The sequence below is a fragment of the Abramis brama genome (assembly GCF_963993115.1).
Source record: "Abramis brama genome assembly, chromosome: 9".
Classification (NCBI taxonomy): domain Eukaryota; kingdom Metazoa; phylum Chordata; class Actinopteri; order Cypriniformes; family Leuciscidae; genus Abramis; species Abramis brama.
The window spans coordinates 14,532,809-14,552,313 of record NC_139971.1 but is presented as its reverse complement, the minus strand read 5'-3'; the positions used below and the strand labels follow the sequence as shown (position 1 = coordinate 14,552,313).

Below are 19,505 nucleotides of genomic sequence, written 5' to 3'. Positions count from 1 at the left end.
CTTGATTGCAACTTCACCACCATTAAACTGCATCTGGACGCTCGTTCAACGGCTAAGACATTGCAAGTATATTGTATATAATCACATGCTGCCAGTGTTTGCTAATGGACACTTAGGCCCTGTCCTAAATGTCACCCTAAGCCCTCCTGGTCTTCAAGTCCACACTTTTGTGACATAATGCCCCTGTGGCCAAGTCTGCAAGACTGCAAGGGCACATAAAGTGTGCATTTGGGCCTTAGTTCCAGAAACAATTAATTAACACTGATTGGCAGATGGAATCAAAGGGTCATCCTGGTTAGCATGGCCTCATTAGCCCCTGTTGGTAGTTAGATGTCCTAATTATACTATCTGCAAAAAGCATCCTTCTCCATTGGAAGACATACAGAGTTAGCCATATGTTTTGATCAAATAAATATGTTTGCCAAGCAACATTAAAATTGTAAATATTTCAGTAATTTTTACCAGTAGCCAATTCTTTTTTGGAGGGATCTTATACTTCCGGGGGTCCTATTGAGGCTGAGCAAGTGCCATTGAGATGAATGGGAATGCTAACAGTAGCTTTCTTCAGGTATTATAAACCTCTCTGGATGGCACCACAAGATGGTGCACAGGCCCTGGTGGTGCACTAGCAACTACCACTGTTGACTGTCCATTTCACGCTTTAAAGTGTCAACAACATGTCAACAACAACACCTTCATGTACACATGCAAGCCAAATATCATAAATGACTTTAAATTGTACATAGACCTTTTGGAACAAACTAAAAACATAAAAGCACTGAAAATATTTTAAATGCAATGAAATGTATGCAACTTTTTTCCTGGCAGCTGATGTTCTTAATAATATGACTATGCAATACCCATTGTACTTGTGGCATTAAAAAAATTGTCCCACTTTAAATTAGGTGTCTTTAACTACTATTTCCTAACATTTAAATTACTCATTTAATACAATGCACTTATTGTGTGCACGTTTTTACATTGTACTTATATTTTAAAAAATACCTGCATGTAATTACAGCTGTAATAAATTTCTGTAATTACATCTATCAAAACCTTAACTTACCCTTAAACCTACCCATACCCCCAAACCTGTCCTTAACTTTACCCGTATCCACCTTAATAGCAGCAATAGCATGAACACAAGTACATTGTACTTATTTTTGATGCAAGTACATAGTAGTTAAGGACACCTAAACGTGTGACAGTACACACAATTTATAGATCAGTTAGACAACCAGCTTATCAAAATAATTTCTTTAATTATACATAGATTACTCATTTAACATTTATTGTGCATTCAACTCATTTAAAAAAAATAACAGAAAAAATCAATATAAAAATCAATATAAAAATGAAAGATAGTAAAACCTATCAACTTTACAGTGCATAGTAAAAAGAAATTAACAGAGAAATTTCAAATGTTTAGGGCAAAATCAATATAAAAAAAAGTAATATATACAGAGTTAAAAAAAAGAAATTCACTTTCCTCTAACAAATGAGTATGTAATCCCTGAGAACATTGCAAACCTTCTGTCAGATGCTGTTTTCAGCCTTGAGAGAACAGGATGCTATGCACAGATAGCACACCTAAAGGTCAATCGTTTTCTTTATGTAATGACAATGTAAAAGCATAATTTTGGGTTGTGAACATGAACTGACTCATTATTTGAGACAAGACTGGCTCAGAGTTCTGCCTCAGACTGGAATCGGCAGGTTGTCCCTGAAACAGGAAGCTTGTTGGGGAACCGGGTAGCTGCACAGATCCTGATATATGCGAGCCATCTGATCACTGGCCATGTCATCTGAGATCTCCAAATTCCCACTGCTATACTGGGATCGCCGGGCGGTCACTGTATCCACCAGTTGCTGACAGTTCAATGCTGTGATCTGTTTGGATAAAGAATTAGGTTATTCCTGTGTTTCATAGTGTTTTCAATTCAGGTAATTAAGAAAATGAATAGAAAAATGTGAAAAGAAGATAATTGTATACAAGTAACCTAACAAATGTAATTCATATTTAGAAATTAGTCTTTAAGGTTCAGTTTAACACTTTACAATAAGGTTCAATAAGTTAATGCACTAGGTATCATACACTAAAAATGAACAACAATTTTTTACAGCTTTAATTAATCTAGGTTAATGATAATGATAACACTTTACAATAAGGTCTCGTTTGTTAACATTAGTTGATGTATTAACTAACATGAACTAACAATGAGCAAATTTGTTACAGTATTTATTAATCTTTGTTAATGTTAGTTAATAACAATACAGCTATTCATTGTTCGTTCGTGTTAGTTCACAGTGCATTACCTAATGTTAACAAATACAACATTTGATTTTAATAATGTATTAGTAAATGTTGAAATGAATATTAACTAAGATTAATAAATGCTGTAGAAGTACTGTTCATTCTTAGTCCATGTTAGCCAGAGTAGTTAACTAATGTAACTAATGAAACCTTATTGTTACCATGTTAATTTATAAATCTACTATTTTTTAATAATACATTAATATAAATAGCTAATTCATACATCTAAAAATCTATTAGTATATGTAAAAATTTACATTTACTTAGATTAATAAATGCTGTAAAATAATTATCTATTGTTAGTTCAGGATACCTACATTAACAAATTGAACTTCACTATAAAGTGTTAGTTTTATTTATTTATTTTATTTATACAAATTATTTTAACATAATAGAAAGAAAGCTTATATTAATTACCTGCACAATGATTAATTTGCTCTTGACAGTGCTGAAATCATTAAACTCTTCCCCAAAGCAAAGCATGATGGTGGGCTCTGGAGGGTGACAATGACCCTCTTGATATAACTGCAGTGCTGCAAGAAAATAAAACAAACAAATGTAAATATTTCTTATTTTTATGTGTGATCTAAATCTTAGCAGTTGTTGATTAGTACATAATTAATAAATCAGGTCAATTGTATTTCAATAATAAGGACAATAAATAAATTGGGTTACACTTTATTTTAAGTTGTCATTGTTACAGTATTATTATATATTTAAGTACTGAGTAATATTAAGCAACTACATGTACTTACTATAGGGTTAGGGTAGGATTATGATTTGGTTGAGGGTTAGTTGCATGTAATTATGCATAATTTACTGTTATTACTATGGTAAGTACATGTAACATATGTAACAAGGACACTGTAAAATAAAGTGTTACCATGAATTGATAAACTAAACTCATACATTAAAATTTATTTATTTATTTAAGAGTTATTTAATTTGACGATAACTTTTTTAATGATCTTTCAGTACCTTATATATACTACATATACTGACATGCAATTGTGAATGTATTTCAACAGTCTAGTACTGAAATAGACTTTTACAAAAAATCTGGAGTTATAACATGTCTAGAAGGATCTTTGTTTACCTTGCAGGAACCTGGCAGTGTCAAAGATCTTCACCACAGCATCTCGCTCTAGTTTGCCAGGGTTGGGGTTGTACTGAGTATCCTGGCCACTCCAGAATACTCTGCTCTGACACAGACGCTTGATAAAGATGCCCTCTCGGTTGGCACGCAGCAGTACGCCACGCTCCAAGTGACTGAAGAGCTTACGGGTGACATGACGCTGGCGTTCGTTTTCAATGAGGTCAACGGACGGGAAGCGGATGTTCTGGAGGCTGTCCGGTCCATACAAGAAGCCATTAGCCAAAGGGGGCTGACAGGGGGAGATACGGCATCCCTCTGGATGAGTGGTAACCATGCTGCCTACCAGCCGACCTCCATAGTAGAAACCGATCATCATCTGAGAGAACGCTGGAGGCATGGAGAAATTTGCGGTCAATCATCCCACTCAAACAACAGTAAGATAACAAGGAGTTAAAACAGGGTTCTGAAGGTTTTCCATGATTTTTCTATAGTCAACTCTATTTACTTGGAAGGATTTTAAAAATTAATATATACAAAGAGATAATGTTCTCTTCAAAGTGTATATATATATATATATATATATATATATATATATATATATATATATACACCATGATATTTCCAGGTTTTCCATAGAAGTAGGAACCCTAAAATTATTAATTAATTAATCAAATGCTAAATTAATTCTACCATGGTCACTCTGGGTATGGAGGCTATAAAAGATGATGACAATTAAAAAAGGAAAAATTGTCTTTTTTGGGGACAGTCATGGCCTAATGGTTAGAGAGTCAGTTGCGGGTTTGCAAAGCACCTAACTCCCAATCGCTCCCCGGGCGCCACAGCAAGATGGCTGCCCATTGCTCCGGGTGTGTGTGTTATTTCAATACTCACTACTCCTAATGTGTGTGCACTAACTTGGATGGGTTAAATGCAGGGGAAAATTCTGAGTATGAGTTACCATACTTGGTCTTCACATGTCACTTTCACTTTTTCACTTTACATACAACAGAAAACACAACACATACACAACAGAAATTACATACCAGCACTGAATGTCCCTGCAGGATCCTGATGAACAACAGCAGCTGTGAATGTACATAAAACACATCAATATGAACACAAACGAGAAATTAGTCAATCTTACACCGTGTGTAGCATGTAAATGTGCAGCAGTGTTATTTTTACAATTTCTATTTATTATTTTTGAAATCAGTTCTCAAGAAAGTACTTATGTTAAATTTACTTTTATCTTCTTCTAAATAAGTCATAATCAGTGGTACCATTGTGAGATCCTTGCTGCCACCATTCCTGCACTGAAATCATGTTACTGCCTTCATCCAGGGGAGAATGACTACGCTTCAGGATGCCAATGTATTCCTCATTTGAAGACTGCACACAAACATTTTGTAGACATGAGTTATCAGACAAATTTCACCACAGTCCACAATAAATCTTTAATCCCCTCAATTCCTTCATCCTTCATCATTCTAAAGGAAAACAGAGCAGTTAACAGGTGGAGAAATGACAATACCTCTTTAGTAGGTCCATCCAGGTCTGGTGAGCAGCCCATGACATTCGGGTCAATGTCAGTGATTGTGCCTTTACCCACTACAAAATAAAATATATGCCATTAATTCACTTAAATTGTAAAGACAATGGGATATTTAGATAAATAGTAAAGGCTCACTCCGTAGAGTCACTGAACTTCTTTTAATGTATGCCTGTAAGAATTTGCCTCTGTGCTATTTCTAATGTTTCTTGGAAAAGAAAAACAAAGCACACACACAAAGAGACACACACACACACACACATACACTTCTGTTCCTCCTCTGGCACAATCCGGTACACTTTGTAAGGCTCAGAGATGTCAAGCTGGGATCGGTCAGTAACTTCCTCAAAATCTGGGCTCTTGTTGAGTGCACAGCGCAATCTGGTCTTCCATGTCGCTGGTTCAGCTTTATCCCCCTCCTTAAACTTCCCTTTAAATATCGCCCACGCCTGTGAAAACACATGCTTAGTCAGACATCACCACAACATCAGAATTACTCTAAAGAAATAGACTTGAAAGGTAACTGAGAAGCTGAATATGGTGCACATTTGTAGAATGATAGAATGATATTTGGTGATTCTTGATGAGAGAATGAATCTTTTTTTAGAATGATATACAAACAGGCAAATTATTTAATTAATATAATAACTATAAAAAATATAATTTAGACCCCCACCAACCAATATTTACTGTAAGAAAAAAAAATAGTGGGACTTATTCTTCCGTCGGTTTTAACATTATTAGTTAATTTAAACATAAGATGCACATTCAGATGTTACACTTGTGGAACCTTTTGTGTACCCTATGACATCATCTAAATACCTAGAATCTTATGATCTACATATTACAAAATAATGGTATACTTTTATCAAACAAACATTATTATTATTATTATTATTATTATTATTATTAAATTAACGCTTACTTTGAAAATGGACGCATCCACCTCTTGGTTGTAGTCTTGTTTTCCTGCATGTTTCCAAGGGATTCGAAACATGGTGTGTTTCTCATCCTCCCATAGCAGTCCATTATATATGTTACTATTTATCTGTTCTATAAGCCACTGTTTCAGTCTGCGACCACCCGGATTCATCCTTTACACTCTTACTTAACTCTTATGCCGGTACAGCGGGCTGCTGAGGAATATACATTTCACATTCACAACTATCCACGCAGCTTTATTTATAATGAAAAGGACACCCGCTCAAGTGAAAAAGAATGTCGTGACAGCGGATTGGTCTGCTCAACGCCCAGGCGTCCAATCACTACGCGTTATGGTGGGCGATATATGAATATGTAAATTACATTCTGTGAAGCGGACGCATTTACGAGAAATCTCAGTCTAGTTCTGGAGGTGTGAAGTGACCTGAGGGGTAAGAGGGGAATGAGTCTTTACAGGCTCAACCTCTTGATACCTAAACTCAGAAACTGAAGTTTCCTAAATATCCCACAGGCTGGATCTGAAGATAAATATCCTAAAAATAAAACACTTGTTAATATGCCAGTATATAAATCTTTGATGCAGGTTTGATTGAAGGGATATCAGGAATTTGGTTTGTTCAAACCATCAATGGTTATGGCATTCTTGATGAGTTTAAGGTTTATGTACACATACTGTACATAAACCTTAAACTATTCAGATTATGAATCATTATACAGCATACAGCAACAGTTGTCTATTTCATGCTACAAACATGTTATGTGAATTAACATTGTTTGTCCTATCATATCATAGCAAAAGTATCTCTTAATTGGAAAGCAAACAAATGTTTCACATGACTCAAATGGTTGTGGTTCATCATCAGAGCATCCATAGATTTAATAATGAACAGTTAAATAAAGCCTGATTGTGGTGGCATGTTCTGAAATGGTTGACATCTCATGTCAAAGCCACGTCTAACCTGCTGTCAGGAAGTTTAAAGATCATGTGGAAACCATAAAAAGCGGATCTTGGAAAGGTGAGGTCGTATGCTGGTGGTGTGTTTGAGGATATGAGCACAGGTAGTGGTCGTCGTGAAGGAGTTTTCTCTTTAAGACAGTTTGAGAGGAAGCTGAACATGACAGGATTAATAAAAATAAGTCTTTCTTACTGGTTCAACACAGTGTGAAGTAGGGCTAGGCAATAATATAGCTAAATTGGTAATGTAATCTATTATATAAAGTTTTTTTTTTGGGGGGGGTGGTGGTCTTAGCAGGCAAGTAAAAATTGTGATTTATACAATGTTGCTTAATGTATAGTAAAGTATATAATATATACACAAAGGAAAAATACATAATTTATGTCTGTGTTTTTCATAAAGAAGTTACTTTGTTGTTATTTTAACTAAACCCAATTCATCACTTTATATAAGGTTCTCACATTAACGTAATAATAGTGGGCTAAATATAAGCTCTTGTTTAATAACATTGTTGAATGTTTGCAATAAAATATCTTGCAAACAGTATATATATATATATATATATATATATATATATATATATGACATAAAAATAATAAATCATAAATCATACAATAGCAGTCCAAATACTACATTTAATAAGGCTACTTTAATGTTTTAGTGTAGTTTATCACTTAAATATTATTTATACCATAATTTCAAAGCTGAAAAATCTAAATGCATCCTTCTTTTCAAGGTGGTTTATTTATTTATTTTTTTTATTTATTTTTTTTATAAAATGCAACAATTATGGTGACTCAAGCTAACAGACTCAAGCAACTTATTAAGGGATTTAATGAAAAAAAGAAAAAGAAATTCCCTTTGAATCATAGTTCTTAATGATCTCAAGATGAATCTGAACACTTCAGAGTGCTCACATTAGCATGGCTAGAAAATAAAGGCAAGTGCTCTGCAATCTCTCATTTGAAATGAACTGTACATGTGGATCTGCCTCACATGCCATTACTGTCCAGCTAGGGTTAAAGCATGTGGTAAAGCAGAGACTGGTGTCATGTCTGCTTTCATCTGCTGCTGCCTGATGCACTGTATTGGTTGCAGGATAGAGGGTAAATGCGAGAGCTCTGGTTCATCCACTCTGGATCATTTTGTCGCCCCTGTTCTGCATATAGACTCAGTAAAGCTTTGACTTGTTCCTGGTCTTCAAAGGGACTGGGTGTATAGCTGGCCCGCAACCATGCCCGGTACTGAAAGAGGGAGAGAGAGAAAGCAATTGTGTTAACCTGCTCTGTCATCAAAACCAGAACAGACTGAAGGTTGTGGTATTACTCAGAGACGACAGCTTATTTTCAGTTGCTGTGCATGGTTTGGGGTAGAGACAAAAAAGGGAAATCATAACATCGTTCTGTATGCCATTTTAATATGTCAAATGTTTTCCTGACGTCTAACTGAAAGTAGATTTGTGTTGTCAGGGGCCGTTCTCTGTTGTACTGGGGCAACCTCAGTGACTCAACTGCATTTCTTTACATAAACAAAAACTCAAAAGTTGAGTGACAATCTTTCATTTGCTCATTAAAAGGACGGCCCCATGCAAACGCCTACTGGAAACAGGCTTTTCTGGAAAATCTTAAACACACAAGAAATTAATTGGTTAGAAATCAGTTTCACTTTTGGTCACAATGCCCTGATTAAATGTTGAACAAAAATTCATTGATCAAACCAGAATTACTCCCTCAATAAGTGTTGGTATGGCAGTGGCTGAATGGTATGACATTTTTTCCTAGGAATCCCATGGAGGGTTTTCATCTGGGAATGGCATCACAATGTTTTAATAAAAGCTCTGTTTAAATAACCTTATCCTCACATCACCCCCCTATCATCAGTAGGTTATTTTCCACAGAAATCTGTATCATCCATTAGAAACACACCATCTCAGCATGCATTCATGTATTTAACAGTCTAGTGCAGTGCAGCTATGTCATGTCTTGAGGAGGGAGTTGGGAATTCCCTGGCACATAGCCCTGCTCAGGGTCTGTGCTGGAATAGAGTGGGAGGACAGACATCCGGTTAGTTTCCAGGCAGACTGTCCTAACTAGTTTAGGCATGCCACACAACATGTTTTCACATGTTGTACACTAATACATCCTCATACTTAGAGCCATTTTTTAATCACTAATATCCTAAATAACTTAAACAACTGACTGCAAAAATATATATTTGTTACAAATGTACACTGTTAAAACACACACTTGACTATTTTTCTTATCTTAAAAATCATCTGATCTAAAGGCTAAAAAATGCTTGACATTGGTTTAGACAAATATACATTGAATGAATTTGCCCAAAAACTAAAGTAAAAGTACTGCTTAAAAAGCATGCCAGGATACCAAAAGATAAAAAAAAAAAAAAAAAAAAAAAGTATTAATAGTGATAATTAGTAGGGGTGTGTGTGGTTCTGGTATATGTTCTGGGGACATTTTTTTGGTCCCCATGAGGAAAACAGCTTATAAATCATACTAAATTATGTTTTTTGAAAATGTAAAAATGCAGAAAGTTTTCTGTTATGGGTAGGTTTAGGTTGACCCCAAGAAAAAAAAATAAAAAATACTATGGAAGTCAATGGGGTACGTCAATTGTTTGGTTACTGACATTCTTCAGAATATCTCCTTTTGTGTTCAGCAGAAGAAAGAAATTCATACAGGTTTGAAACATCTTGAGGGTGAGTAAATTATGACAGAATTTTCATTTTTAAGTGAGCTATTCCTTTAAGGGGATAGAATATATAATTTGTACAGTATATAAATCATTATGTTTATGGAATGTCCCCATAAAACATGGAAACCCAAAGTGTGTGTGCGTGTGTGCGGTTCAGGTAAACCCTACATTTGTCCCTACAAAATGTCCACACAAAGACAGCAATATCCGAAATCCTTGTCCTTGTGGGGATATTTTTGGTCCCCACGAGGAAAGCAGCTTATAAATCACACTAAGTGATGTTTTTTGAACATGTAAAAATGCACAAGGTTTTCTGTGATGGGTAGGTTTAGGGGATAGAATATACAGTTTGTACAGTATAAAAATGATTGCCACCTATGGAAAGTCCCCATAAAACATGGAAACGCAACCTGTGTGTGTACAGTGGATATAAAAATTCTATACACCCCTGTTAAAAAGGGCTGTTTTTTGTAATGCAAAAATTAAAAAAAATAATAATAATATCAGAACATTCATACATTTATTGCAATCTATGCAATTCCACTGAAAACCAAAGCACACATTTCAGAGAATTTTTTATTTTATTTTTTTATTTTATAAAACCTTAAAATAACTGCATAACTGTGCAGACCCTTTTAGGGTGTGGCTGTCTTAAGAATTAACTATTCTTTAAGCTCATGTGAAATAATGCACTTGTCTTAATGTGTATGTTCTGTTTAGTAAGGGACTGTTCATTTTTTATTTAAGGGGCCACCGGAGGAGTTTTGAGATCTGTTGTCAAAAAAGACATGACCCTCCCTTGGCCAGCAATAAATTTTTCTATGACCCTCCAAAATGATTGTGAAAAAAGGCATGACCCTCCCCGATAATTTATTGATTAGCCTACTTCTGTACTGGTTTGCGCTTGGCAAAGATGTTCAGATAGCCATTGTTTTTTTTTTGTTTGTTTTTTTTTAAACCATAAACTCTTGCTTTCTCATCTTACTAGGGCTGTAACGATAGACAAAACCTACGATTCGGTTCGTATCACGATTTTTGATTTTAGATTTGAAAAAAATCATGTTTTCGGTGCTGATGCGGTGTGACTCGTTCAACATGTGGGTGGCGCTGCCAACAAAGCATTTAAAAACTGTCACAAAGAACCGGCAAAAGTAATGATTATAAATATGTCAAATATAGCAAGGAGACATTTTAATTGTTTATTAATAAACAAGTGTTTTCTGTGTCGACTGCAAAGATGAAGTTGACGATGCGTCGCGATCTTCTCAGAACGCGCCAGAGAGAAATGCACATTTCATAAAGCAGTCTGTTTTCCTTCGTTTTGAATTGTTCTGTTTAAAAGTAGACATTTCAAGCTTTCTATATATTTATCAGGTCTGTGAGGCAAGTAGCCTACCTTACGCTGAGTTTCGGTTCATTTATGAGACAAGAGTCCAGTTCACTCGCCCGCGCCTCCGTGTCATGATTATCTATTTTCTACTATATTTACTTCTTATTTATTAAATCCAGATGAAACATTGATTAAAATTAAGATACAATTAATAAAAAAACGAAATTCACTTTAAAGGCTTTGGGCTTTCTGTTTGAGGTCTCTGTGAAATTTTTAAAGTCGCTTTCAGAGCAGTCATGTCCGTAATGGAGAACTGTCACGCCCGTAACATTTTTATTTATTTTTTCACATAAATGCGAACACGATAAATAAAATAAAAATAATATTTTATGTTCTGTGGAGGCCGATCTTTATTCATCCGATGGGTATATATCTTTTGGTTTGCACAGTGTAATTTATAGAATTACTAAAAAATATTTTGCCACCTAAAAGTTAAAGATTTTTTGTGTCACGTCACGTGTATTTCCCTCATATTAAATATAAAACGCATGTGTAGACTGATATTTTTCTAATGTCTTGACTCCTTTCAGACGTTTCAAAATATTGGTAGCCTATTAAATACATTTTCTGAGAATTTATATTTCAAGTTTTGACTGCAAATGTCACGTCCATAACACTGGAATCGCCCAATTTTAACGAATTTATCCTAAACTAGTTTTTGTGGTGTAGGTCTACGTATTTTATTATGTTAACTTAAATAATACTAATAGTAATTTAAAGATGTGGTAGCCCTACATCTTACACATCGTGGAAACAAAATAAGAATGGAAACTAAAATATGGTAGTATCGCGCTACAGCGCACATTCTATCAGCTGCAGATCTGGCGCCTCAGTCCCAATACTGTAAAACTCGACGTACATTCACATCACATGTTAAAGTCCCACTCCGATCATATTTTGAGCTATTTTTAAACATTCTCAGTGGTCTTTAAATGATGATTATGCCGTTTTCTGGGACTTTGCTTCAGCAGAGCGGCAGTAGCTCATTAGCAATTCGCCTCTGCGTTGTGGGGGGAGCCGTTGGCACGGAGACGACCCTGCCCCTCGTTCACACCGCCGCCGACTTGAGCTTCCGAGAAAACGGAGGAGAAGCTGATCATCGCCGTTGCTGGGTTTCCTATCATTATCGGATTAATTGCAGTTTAACCATCAGAGTGAAAGTTTATCATTTGCATGTGTTTTTAAGTCCTGCCAGTTTAACAGGGCGCGCTTGACAGGGCATATAAGAACGCAGAGAGATAGCAGAGAGAGAGAGAGAGCCTCGGCCGCGCGCGCGCACTCACTATTAATAATAATAAATAATAATGTGACCAAAACGGTTATACAAATGCTGTCATTATAAAAGGTTTCTAGTGTCAATGTATTGCTTGTTTATTTTGTTTACTTTTCATGGTGTGACACTTCTCTTCTCCCATGGTCGAACATAGAATGCTGCTACGTCAGAGCGGCCAAAGCGTCAACAAGCTTCCTCGTACTTTTTGACAAGCGTCCTTGACAGGGCGGCCAGAGCTTCTTTGCCGCTCAAGTCGGCGGCGGTGTGAACGTACAGTTAGCATTGCAACCCGCTACCGCACATAGGTGTTGATCCGCCATCGTCTTCTCTACTCCTCAGAACCTGAGCCGCGGGGGCGGAGGGGAGTATGAGCTTGTGGCACCGCCCAGTGGAGTTACTACGTCACAACTCCAGTCAATTTTAGCTGGCATTTTAGCGTCTGCTACTGATTCACAGCCATTTGAATGCAGAAATACTCAGAAATACAACTTTGAACTTATTTTTCTCAAGATATGTCCTCTAACATCAGAAAAATGCCACAAGAACATGTTAACACCTAGAAAAACATGATTTTCATCGGAGTGGGTCTTTAATGCAGCGGTAGAGTTACACTCACAGGACACTGTGCACTTATTCGCAATCACAAAAGTTTATTATTTGCTCGTGCTTTAAAGCTTTGCCGGGTAAACATTTCTTTGGCATTCTGTTCTGACATGATGCACTTTTTCTAAGCACGAACTGAAGTGCGCGCACTGTCAAACAGGCCAAACTGGATTTTTGTTAGGTCAGACCCATCTGATATCGAAGGGGGGCTGATAACGCGAGATCAACATGGAGCTAAATGGAAAAAATAGCACCAAACAAGCCACTTTGAAATGTTGCTGTTTTCATGAATTTAAAAGTTGGGTGACCCTCCCCCTAGACTAAAAAAATTTGGATGACCCTCCCCTCAACAAAGAATAAAAAGACATGACCCTCCCCTATTTTCCTCTGGTGGCCTAAGTTCCTGTCATGTCTGTATTAGTTTTTGTTAGTCTCCATGGTAACTCATTAGTTCAGTATTCTATTCACTTATTTCCTAATAAGCTCCCTTTTTTTGTTTCATGCACTTAAACCTTGAGTTCCCCTGTATTCTCTGTCTGTCTGGTTTGTGCTAATGTGGTTTTCTCCTGAGTAATTCTGTTTGGATTAAAACACTGTTTTGTTGAGACTCGTTCGTCTATGTGCGATTTTTACAACAACCCATTGTCACACTTGTGTTCAGGCAGGAAGATGAAGACAGACGGAACAAGATCAAAACACTCAAAGTTTAATAATTACTTAAGCAGGCAGACAGGTTATAACAAACACAACAGTGATTAGACAGAGAACGAATGTGAGGAACCAACTTATATAGCAAACACAAATGAGGATGATTAATAGAACACATCTGAACGTCTCGGTTACGAATGTAACCCTCGTTCCGTGAAGGAGGGAACGGAGACATTACATCAGAGACTGACGAATGGGGGTTTCGCTAGAGAGCCCTATCACCTTCCAGTTATTAGAAAACGAGCCAATGGTATGAAAATACCATGGGTCTGCGGAATTTGCATCGCGAACTCCGCCCCACCACGTGGGTATAAAAGGAGCCGCAAGTGCATTCTTGCATTATGTTATCTGCTTAGGAGCCAAGACTGTGCGCCCTGGCCATTTCAGCGGTACAGCAGCAGTAGCATACGGACGTAACGTCTCCGTTCCCTCTTTCAGGGAACAAGGGTTATTTACGTAACCGAGACGTTCCCTTTCAGTCAGTCAATACGAGTTACGTCAGAGACTGACGAATGGGGGTCCCAATCTAATCTCGCCAATGCGGCTGTCTTCCAGTGTCCTACGAAAGCCACAGCTCCTTATCGTGAGGCTAGCACGAGTGAAGGGCCAGGCTAACGCAAGAATACCAAGGTACACTGGGTAGCATATCCCAGATGGAATATGTGACACAGCAGAGCAGGAACTAGAAAACACATATGACCCGAGTACGGGATGCATATTGAGAACTCAGAGGTATCCAGCCTGCAGGGTGGAAAGTTTCAACCTCGAGATGGCAAGAGGGGTCTTGCCGAGGGAAAACACGTGTTCGGAGGAGACTTACCATGGAATATACACATGTGGGGGTTGCCCAACCGGAGAACCATGCACATGGAGGGACCTAACCGACCAAGAGGGCTGGCCAACCAGGCATGCACTCTGGTGATGGCATCAACAGTGCAGGAGGAACTCAGGGTCTATGGAGAAATCATCTGAGTAAAATAACGCACGTATCCAGTCCGTGGAGTGGAATGGCGCAGCAAGAGATGACACCGAGCAGGTCCTACTTACTGGCTACTGGGAGCGAGTAAAGGAGAGGACACTGTCTCTACACAGAGATTGTAGAATCTCGCGAAAGTGTTAGGTGTCGCCCAGCCTGCAGCTCTACAGATGTCTGTTAGCGAGGCGCCATGCGCTAGAGCGCAGGAGGAAGCCACACTACTGGTGGAGTGTGCCTTCACCCCTAGGGGGCATGGCAGGCCCTGCGCCTGGTAAGACAATGGCGTCCACCATCCAGTGAGATAGCCTCTGCTTGGAGAGAGTCTTTCCCTTCAGCTTCCCACCGAAACACAAAGAGCTGGTCTGAGGTCCTGAAACACCGCGTTCTGTCTACGTAAGCAAGAAGGGTGCATACTGGACAGAGCAGTGCCAAGGCTGGGTCTGCCTCTTCCGAGGGCAGCGCTTGCAGATTAACCACCTGATCCCTGAAAGGAGTGGTGGGAACCTTGGGCACATATCCAGGCCGGGGTCTCAAGATGATGTGAGAGTTAGCTGGTCCGAATTCCAGGCACGCTTCATCAACCGAAAATGCCTGCAGGTCCCCTACCCTCTTGATGAAGGCCAAACCAACCAGGAGCGCCATCTTCATAGAGAGGTACTTAAGCTCAACTGAGTGCAATGGCTCAAAAGGAGCTCTCTGCAGTGCAGATAGACCCACTGCGAGGTCCCAAGAGGGCATATGAGGGGGGCGGGGAGGACCCCTCCTGGCCCCCCTAAGGAACCTGATGACCTGGTCATGCTCTCCTACCGTCTTGGACTCCACAAGGTCGTGGTGCGCAGAGATCATAGCCACATAAACCTTCAGGGTGGAAGGAGAACGCCTTTGTTCCAACCCTTCTTGGAGGAAGGAGAGCACAGACCTGATCGGGCATTTTCTGGGATCTTCTCGGCGAGAAGAACACCAGGTGACGAAGAGGTTCCACTTCAGGGCATAGATGTGTCTCGTGGACAAGGCTCTAGCTGAAGTTATGGTAGCCACCACTTGAGGTGCCAAAGGGTGCCCCATCTCTGAGAAAGGAGGTCCTTCCTCAGAGGAATTGGCCAGGGAAGGGCTGTCGCGAGGAGCACCAGTTCGGAGAACCAAGTCCGGGTGGGCCAATGAGGCGCAACCAAAAGTACCTGCTCCTCCTGCAGCTGTGCGCTAGTAAAACCAGCAGCAGTGGGAAGACTCTGGGGAGGCAAACAGACCTACCTGTGCATCACCGAACTGTTCCCAAATCAGCTAAACCATCTGGGGATGGAGTCTCCATGAGATGGCGTGCGAGTTGCGACATTTGGCGGGAGCGCAGACCACCCTGATGGTTGATGTATGCTACTGTCGCCATGTTGTCTGAACAGACCAGTGCGTGCTTGCCCTCCAACAACGTCCACAAACGGTGCAGAGCTAGATGTACGGCCAGCAACTCGAGGCAATTGACATGCCATAGGCGCTGGGGTCCTGTCCAAGAGCCCACGGCAGCATGCCCATTGCACATGGCACCCCAACCTGTGGTGGAGGCATCTGTTGACACAATGGAACTTGTGTCCTGGCCCGTAGAAAAGAGAGGTTCAACCACGGGGTGAAGGTTTGACGGCAGGCCCGAGTGACTAGCACCCGGAACGTGCCCTGTTGCAATGCCTATCTCGGGACTCGATCACGAAGCCAGTGCTGAAGCAGTCTCATATGAAGCAGTCCGAGCGGCGACTGCCGCTGCGGATTCCATATGTCCCAGGAGCCTCTGAAATAACTTCAGTGGAACTGCACTCTTGCCCTCGAATTGACTCAGGCAATTCAGCAGTGACTGCGCGCGCTCGCTCGTAAGCTGCGCGTACATGACGACCGAGTCGATTTCCATACGGAGAAAAGAGGTCCTCTGCATGGGGGAGAGTTTGCTCTTTTCCCGGTTGACATGAAGGCCCAGATGGGTAAGGTGGCGGAGCAGTCCCTGTTTTCTCAAACCTGTGCTAGAATCAGCCAGTTCAGGATGCGAACCACGATTGGAAGCCTATGAAGGGTTTGGTTCAAGACGCGCAGGTCCAGGATTGGTTGTAACCCACCGCTCTTCTTGGGTACAATGAAGTAGGGGCTGTAGAAGTCAGACTTAATCTTGGCTGGAGGGACGGTCTCGATCGCACCCTTCGCCAGTAGGGCGGCGACCTCCGCACGCATGACAGGGGCATAGCCACCCACCATGGTATAGCGGACTCCTCGAAAGCGGGTAGGAGACGTGCAAACTGAATCGCATAGTCGAGCCTGATAGTTCGCGCAGGACAGATTGGGAAGCTCTAGCCAGGCTCCCAAAAACTGAACCAGCGGGGTCATTTGAACTACAGGCATACCCACGATGGGGCAGCGAAGCGGAATGACCAGCCCAGACGTGGGAGGCGGAGCGTCCGAAGTGGAGGCGTGGTCATGTTCCACACCCTGACAGAGGAGGCCAGGGAAGGACAAGTGTTCCACGGCGGCCTGCTCTGACAGGGGTCTGGCGACAGAGGGGGACGAGAGTGCGAGTTCACACTGCCATCCGCGACCTCTTGGGGCTCGGAGGAAGGGGAGTCAGTTCTTTCAAGAGAACAAAAGAAGGAGTGGTCCTGCCACCATCTCCTGAAAAGAACTGAGGCCTAACTCCAAGCTGCCCGTCTCATTAGCGGAGACAGATTGTGGCGCCTTCCTGCAACCTCCTCCTTGCTTGGGCCCGGGTGAAGGCTGCTGCGTGGGCAGAGCAGGAGGGGCGGGAGCCACAGGAGGGCGCCCAAGGTGGGAAGCAGACTGAGGAGGCTGAACCGACGGCTGGGTAGAGGCAGCAGCTGGCCGTCAGGGCAGAATGTGCTTACTTGCCTCAGTCTGCTTCTGGGCAGCTGAGAACTGTTGGGCGAAGTCCTCGACCGCAACGCCGAAGAGCCCAGCCTGGGATATGAGAGAGTTGAGAAAACAGGGTCTCTCAGCCTCCCGCATATCAGCCAGGTTGAGCCACAGATGGCGTTCCTGGACCACACATGTGGACATCACCTGACCCAGGGAACGCGCAGGTGTCGCCCGTAGAGCGAGGTCAGTAGCAGTGCACAGCTCATGCATGAGCCCTGGGTCAGCTCTGCCCTCGTGCATGTCCATGAGCACCCTCGCCTGATGGACTTGAAGGATGGCCATGGCATGCAAGGCGAAGGCGGCCTGCCCCGCAGCTCTGTAGGCTTTCGCCTCGAGAGTGGCAGAAAATCTACAGGCCTTGAAGGGGTTCTTAGGGTTGCCACGCCAGGTGGAGGCGCTCTGGGGACACAGTTGCATCGCCACAGCATGCTCCACCGGGGCGACCCCAGTGTACCCGATGGCCGCCACGCCGTCGAGGGCAGAGAAGGCAGAGGATGCCGCCGGGCCACGGGAAGTCAATGGGTACTTCCACAACCTGGTGACCTCCTGATGCAGCGGGCGCCACTCCAACCCGATGCTCTCAGCTGCCCAGGCAAGCGTGGCCGTCAGCTCCGGATCCCACCCGGACAACGCTGGCACTCCCGTGGGAGGCAATGCAGCCGAATCGTCATGTCCAGAGGAATCAAGCCCGCCTTGTGATGCTGTAAGCGACATGGCGTCATCAACTGGAGCCCCGAATGAAACGAGAGGAACCAGGCTCATCCGGAAGCTCCACGGCTTGCGATGAGGAGGGGGGTGTGGCCTGAGGAAGACTCGTCGGGTTATTCCACACTGAAACCCTCAGATCACCCTGGCCACCAGTCAAAGTATCCCCTCTGGAGGAGGAGATAGATAGATTGGGGTGTGGCAGAGGGGACTCTACCCCCACGGAGGTCATTGAGTCTTGATCTAAGCATCGCGATGGTCATGTTCCAGCAGTGAGAACATAACTCATCCACGAGCGCTGCCTGAGCGTGATTAAATCCCAAACACGCGAGGCAGTGCTCGTGACCGTGAGACGGATGGATCACGTGCCCACAACCAGAAACACACAGGTGAGACATCTTTAAAAAGACGTGCCCGTGCAGCTCTTTCAGAAAAGAAAAACTCTCTCAGCAGTGCTGAAGCGCCCAGGGGAGAAACACAAGCTGCATGCAAGCCACTGCACAGACCAGCAGCAGGATCGTGAATCCGCTGAGACGCACCGTTGTTCGTGATGCAAATTCCGCAGACCCATGGTATTTTCATACCATTGGCTCGTTTTCTAATAACTCAAATGTGATAGGGCTCTCTAGCGAAACCCCCATCCGTCAGTCTCTGACGTAACTCGTAGTGACTGACTGAAAGGGTATGGTGGCAAATCAATGCCTAAAAGAACCAAGCGCACAACTGATGTTGGCGCGAATGGTAAATGATTTCCGCGAGAGGATAACAGATCTACACGCGATGAAACTGGAACTCGCAAGCTCATTCAAAACCTGCTTGTGCGCATAACATCTCCTCTGCACGCAATACAAGCCCTAGCACGCACGCATGATCATTCCCTACGCTCTCACGCTTGATCTTCTCTCGCCTGCTGCTTTTGCTCGCTTGAACACTTTTATTTTTGGCAGTCGAGGGGCGGGACTTGTTAATATAGAATACATTCTTACCAGATACTTTATTAACAGGAAGTCTTACTAGTGATTGCATTGTGTTGTTAAGAGATATTTACAGACTCTAATGACGCATTTCCATGGTTATTAGCATTGCAAATTTACCACAATTCTTATAAATTTTTACATTTTATATTTATAACACTGTGATTTGTGTTATTGGCATTAAAATATCCAAAAGAAATTGGAGAAAAATGGGAATGCAAAGTCATATTTGCTGTAGTTCACCACTACATTACCACTATACTCCCATTCACCACTATTTACGTTTACCCAACCAAAATTATATTGGTTCTGAGAACCTCAGAAATATAAAAAGTGTCCATTAAATAGTTGTAAATATAACAAGGGCTTTGGATGAAAGATAAATTACTTGTTTACATCAATA

General features: G+C 41.4%; 2 protein-coding genes across 5 annotated transcripts in view; both read right to left on the bottom strand.

Moving 5' to 3' along the window:
- Positions 1-1,242: 1,242 nt before the first annotated feature.
- Positions 1,243-6,140, bottom strand: irf8 (interferon regulatory factor 8). Its single transcript, XM_084123644.1, has 8 exons — positions 5,885-6,140; positions 5,225-5,408; positions 4,942-5,018; positions 4,691-4,799; positions 4,454-4,495; positions 3,411-3,797; positions 2,732-2,847; positions 1,243-1,890 (listed from the first exon to the last, which is right to left on the bottom strand). The coding sequence occupies exons 1-8, from the start codon at positions 6,050-6,052 to the stop codon at positions 1,699-1,701; spliced, it is 1,275 nt and encodes a 424-aa protein (XP_083979770.1). The 5' UTR covers positions 6,053-6,140; the 3' UTR covers positions 1,243-1,698.
- A 1,442-nt stretch (positions 6,141-7,582) lies between these two features.
- The window catches only part of dusp22a (dual specificity phosphatase 22a), a 164,058-nt gene continuing 152,135 nt past the window's right edge, over positions 7,583-19,505 (bottom strand). For all 4 annotated transcript variants that reach the window (XM_084123521.1, XM_084123523.1, XM_084123522.1 and 1 more), the window contains one exon: positions 7,583-8,101. In XM_084123521.1, coding sequence (XP_083979647.1) covers positions 7,919-8,101 — 183 coding nt within the window. In that variant the 3' untranslated portion in view covers positions 7,583-7,918. The remainder of the gene's footprint in view (positions 8,102-19,505) is intronic.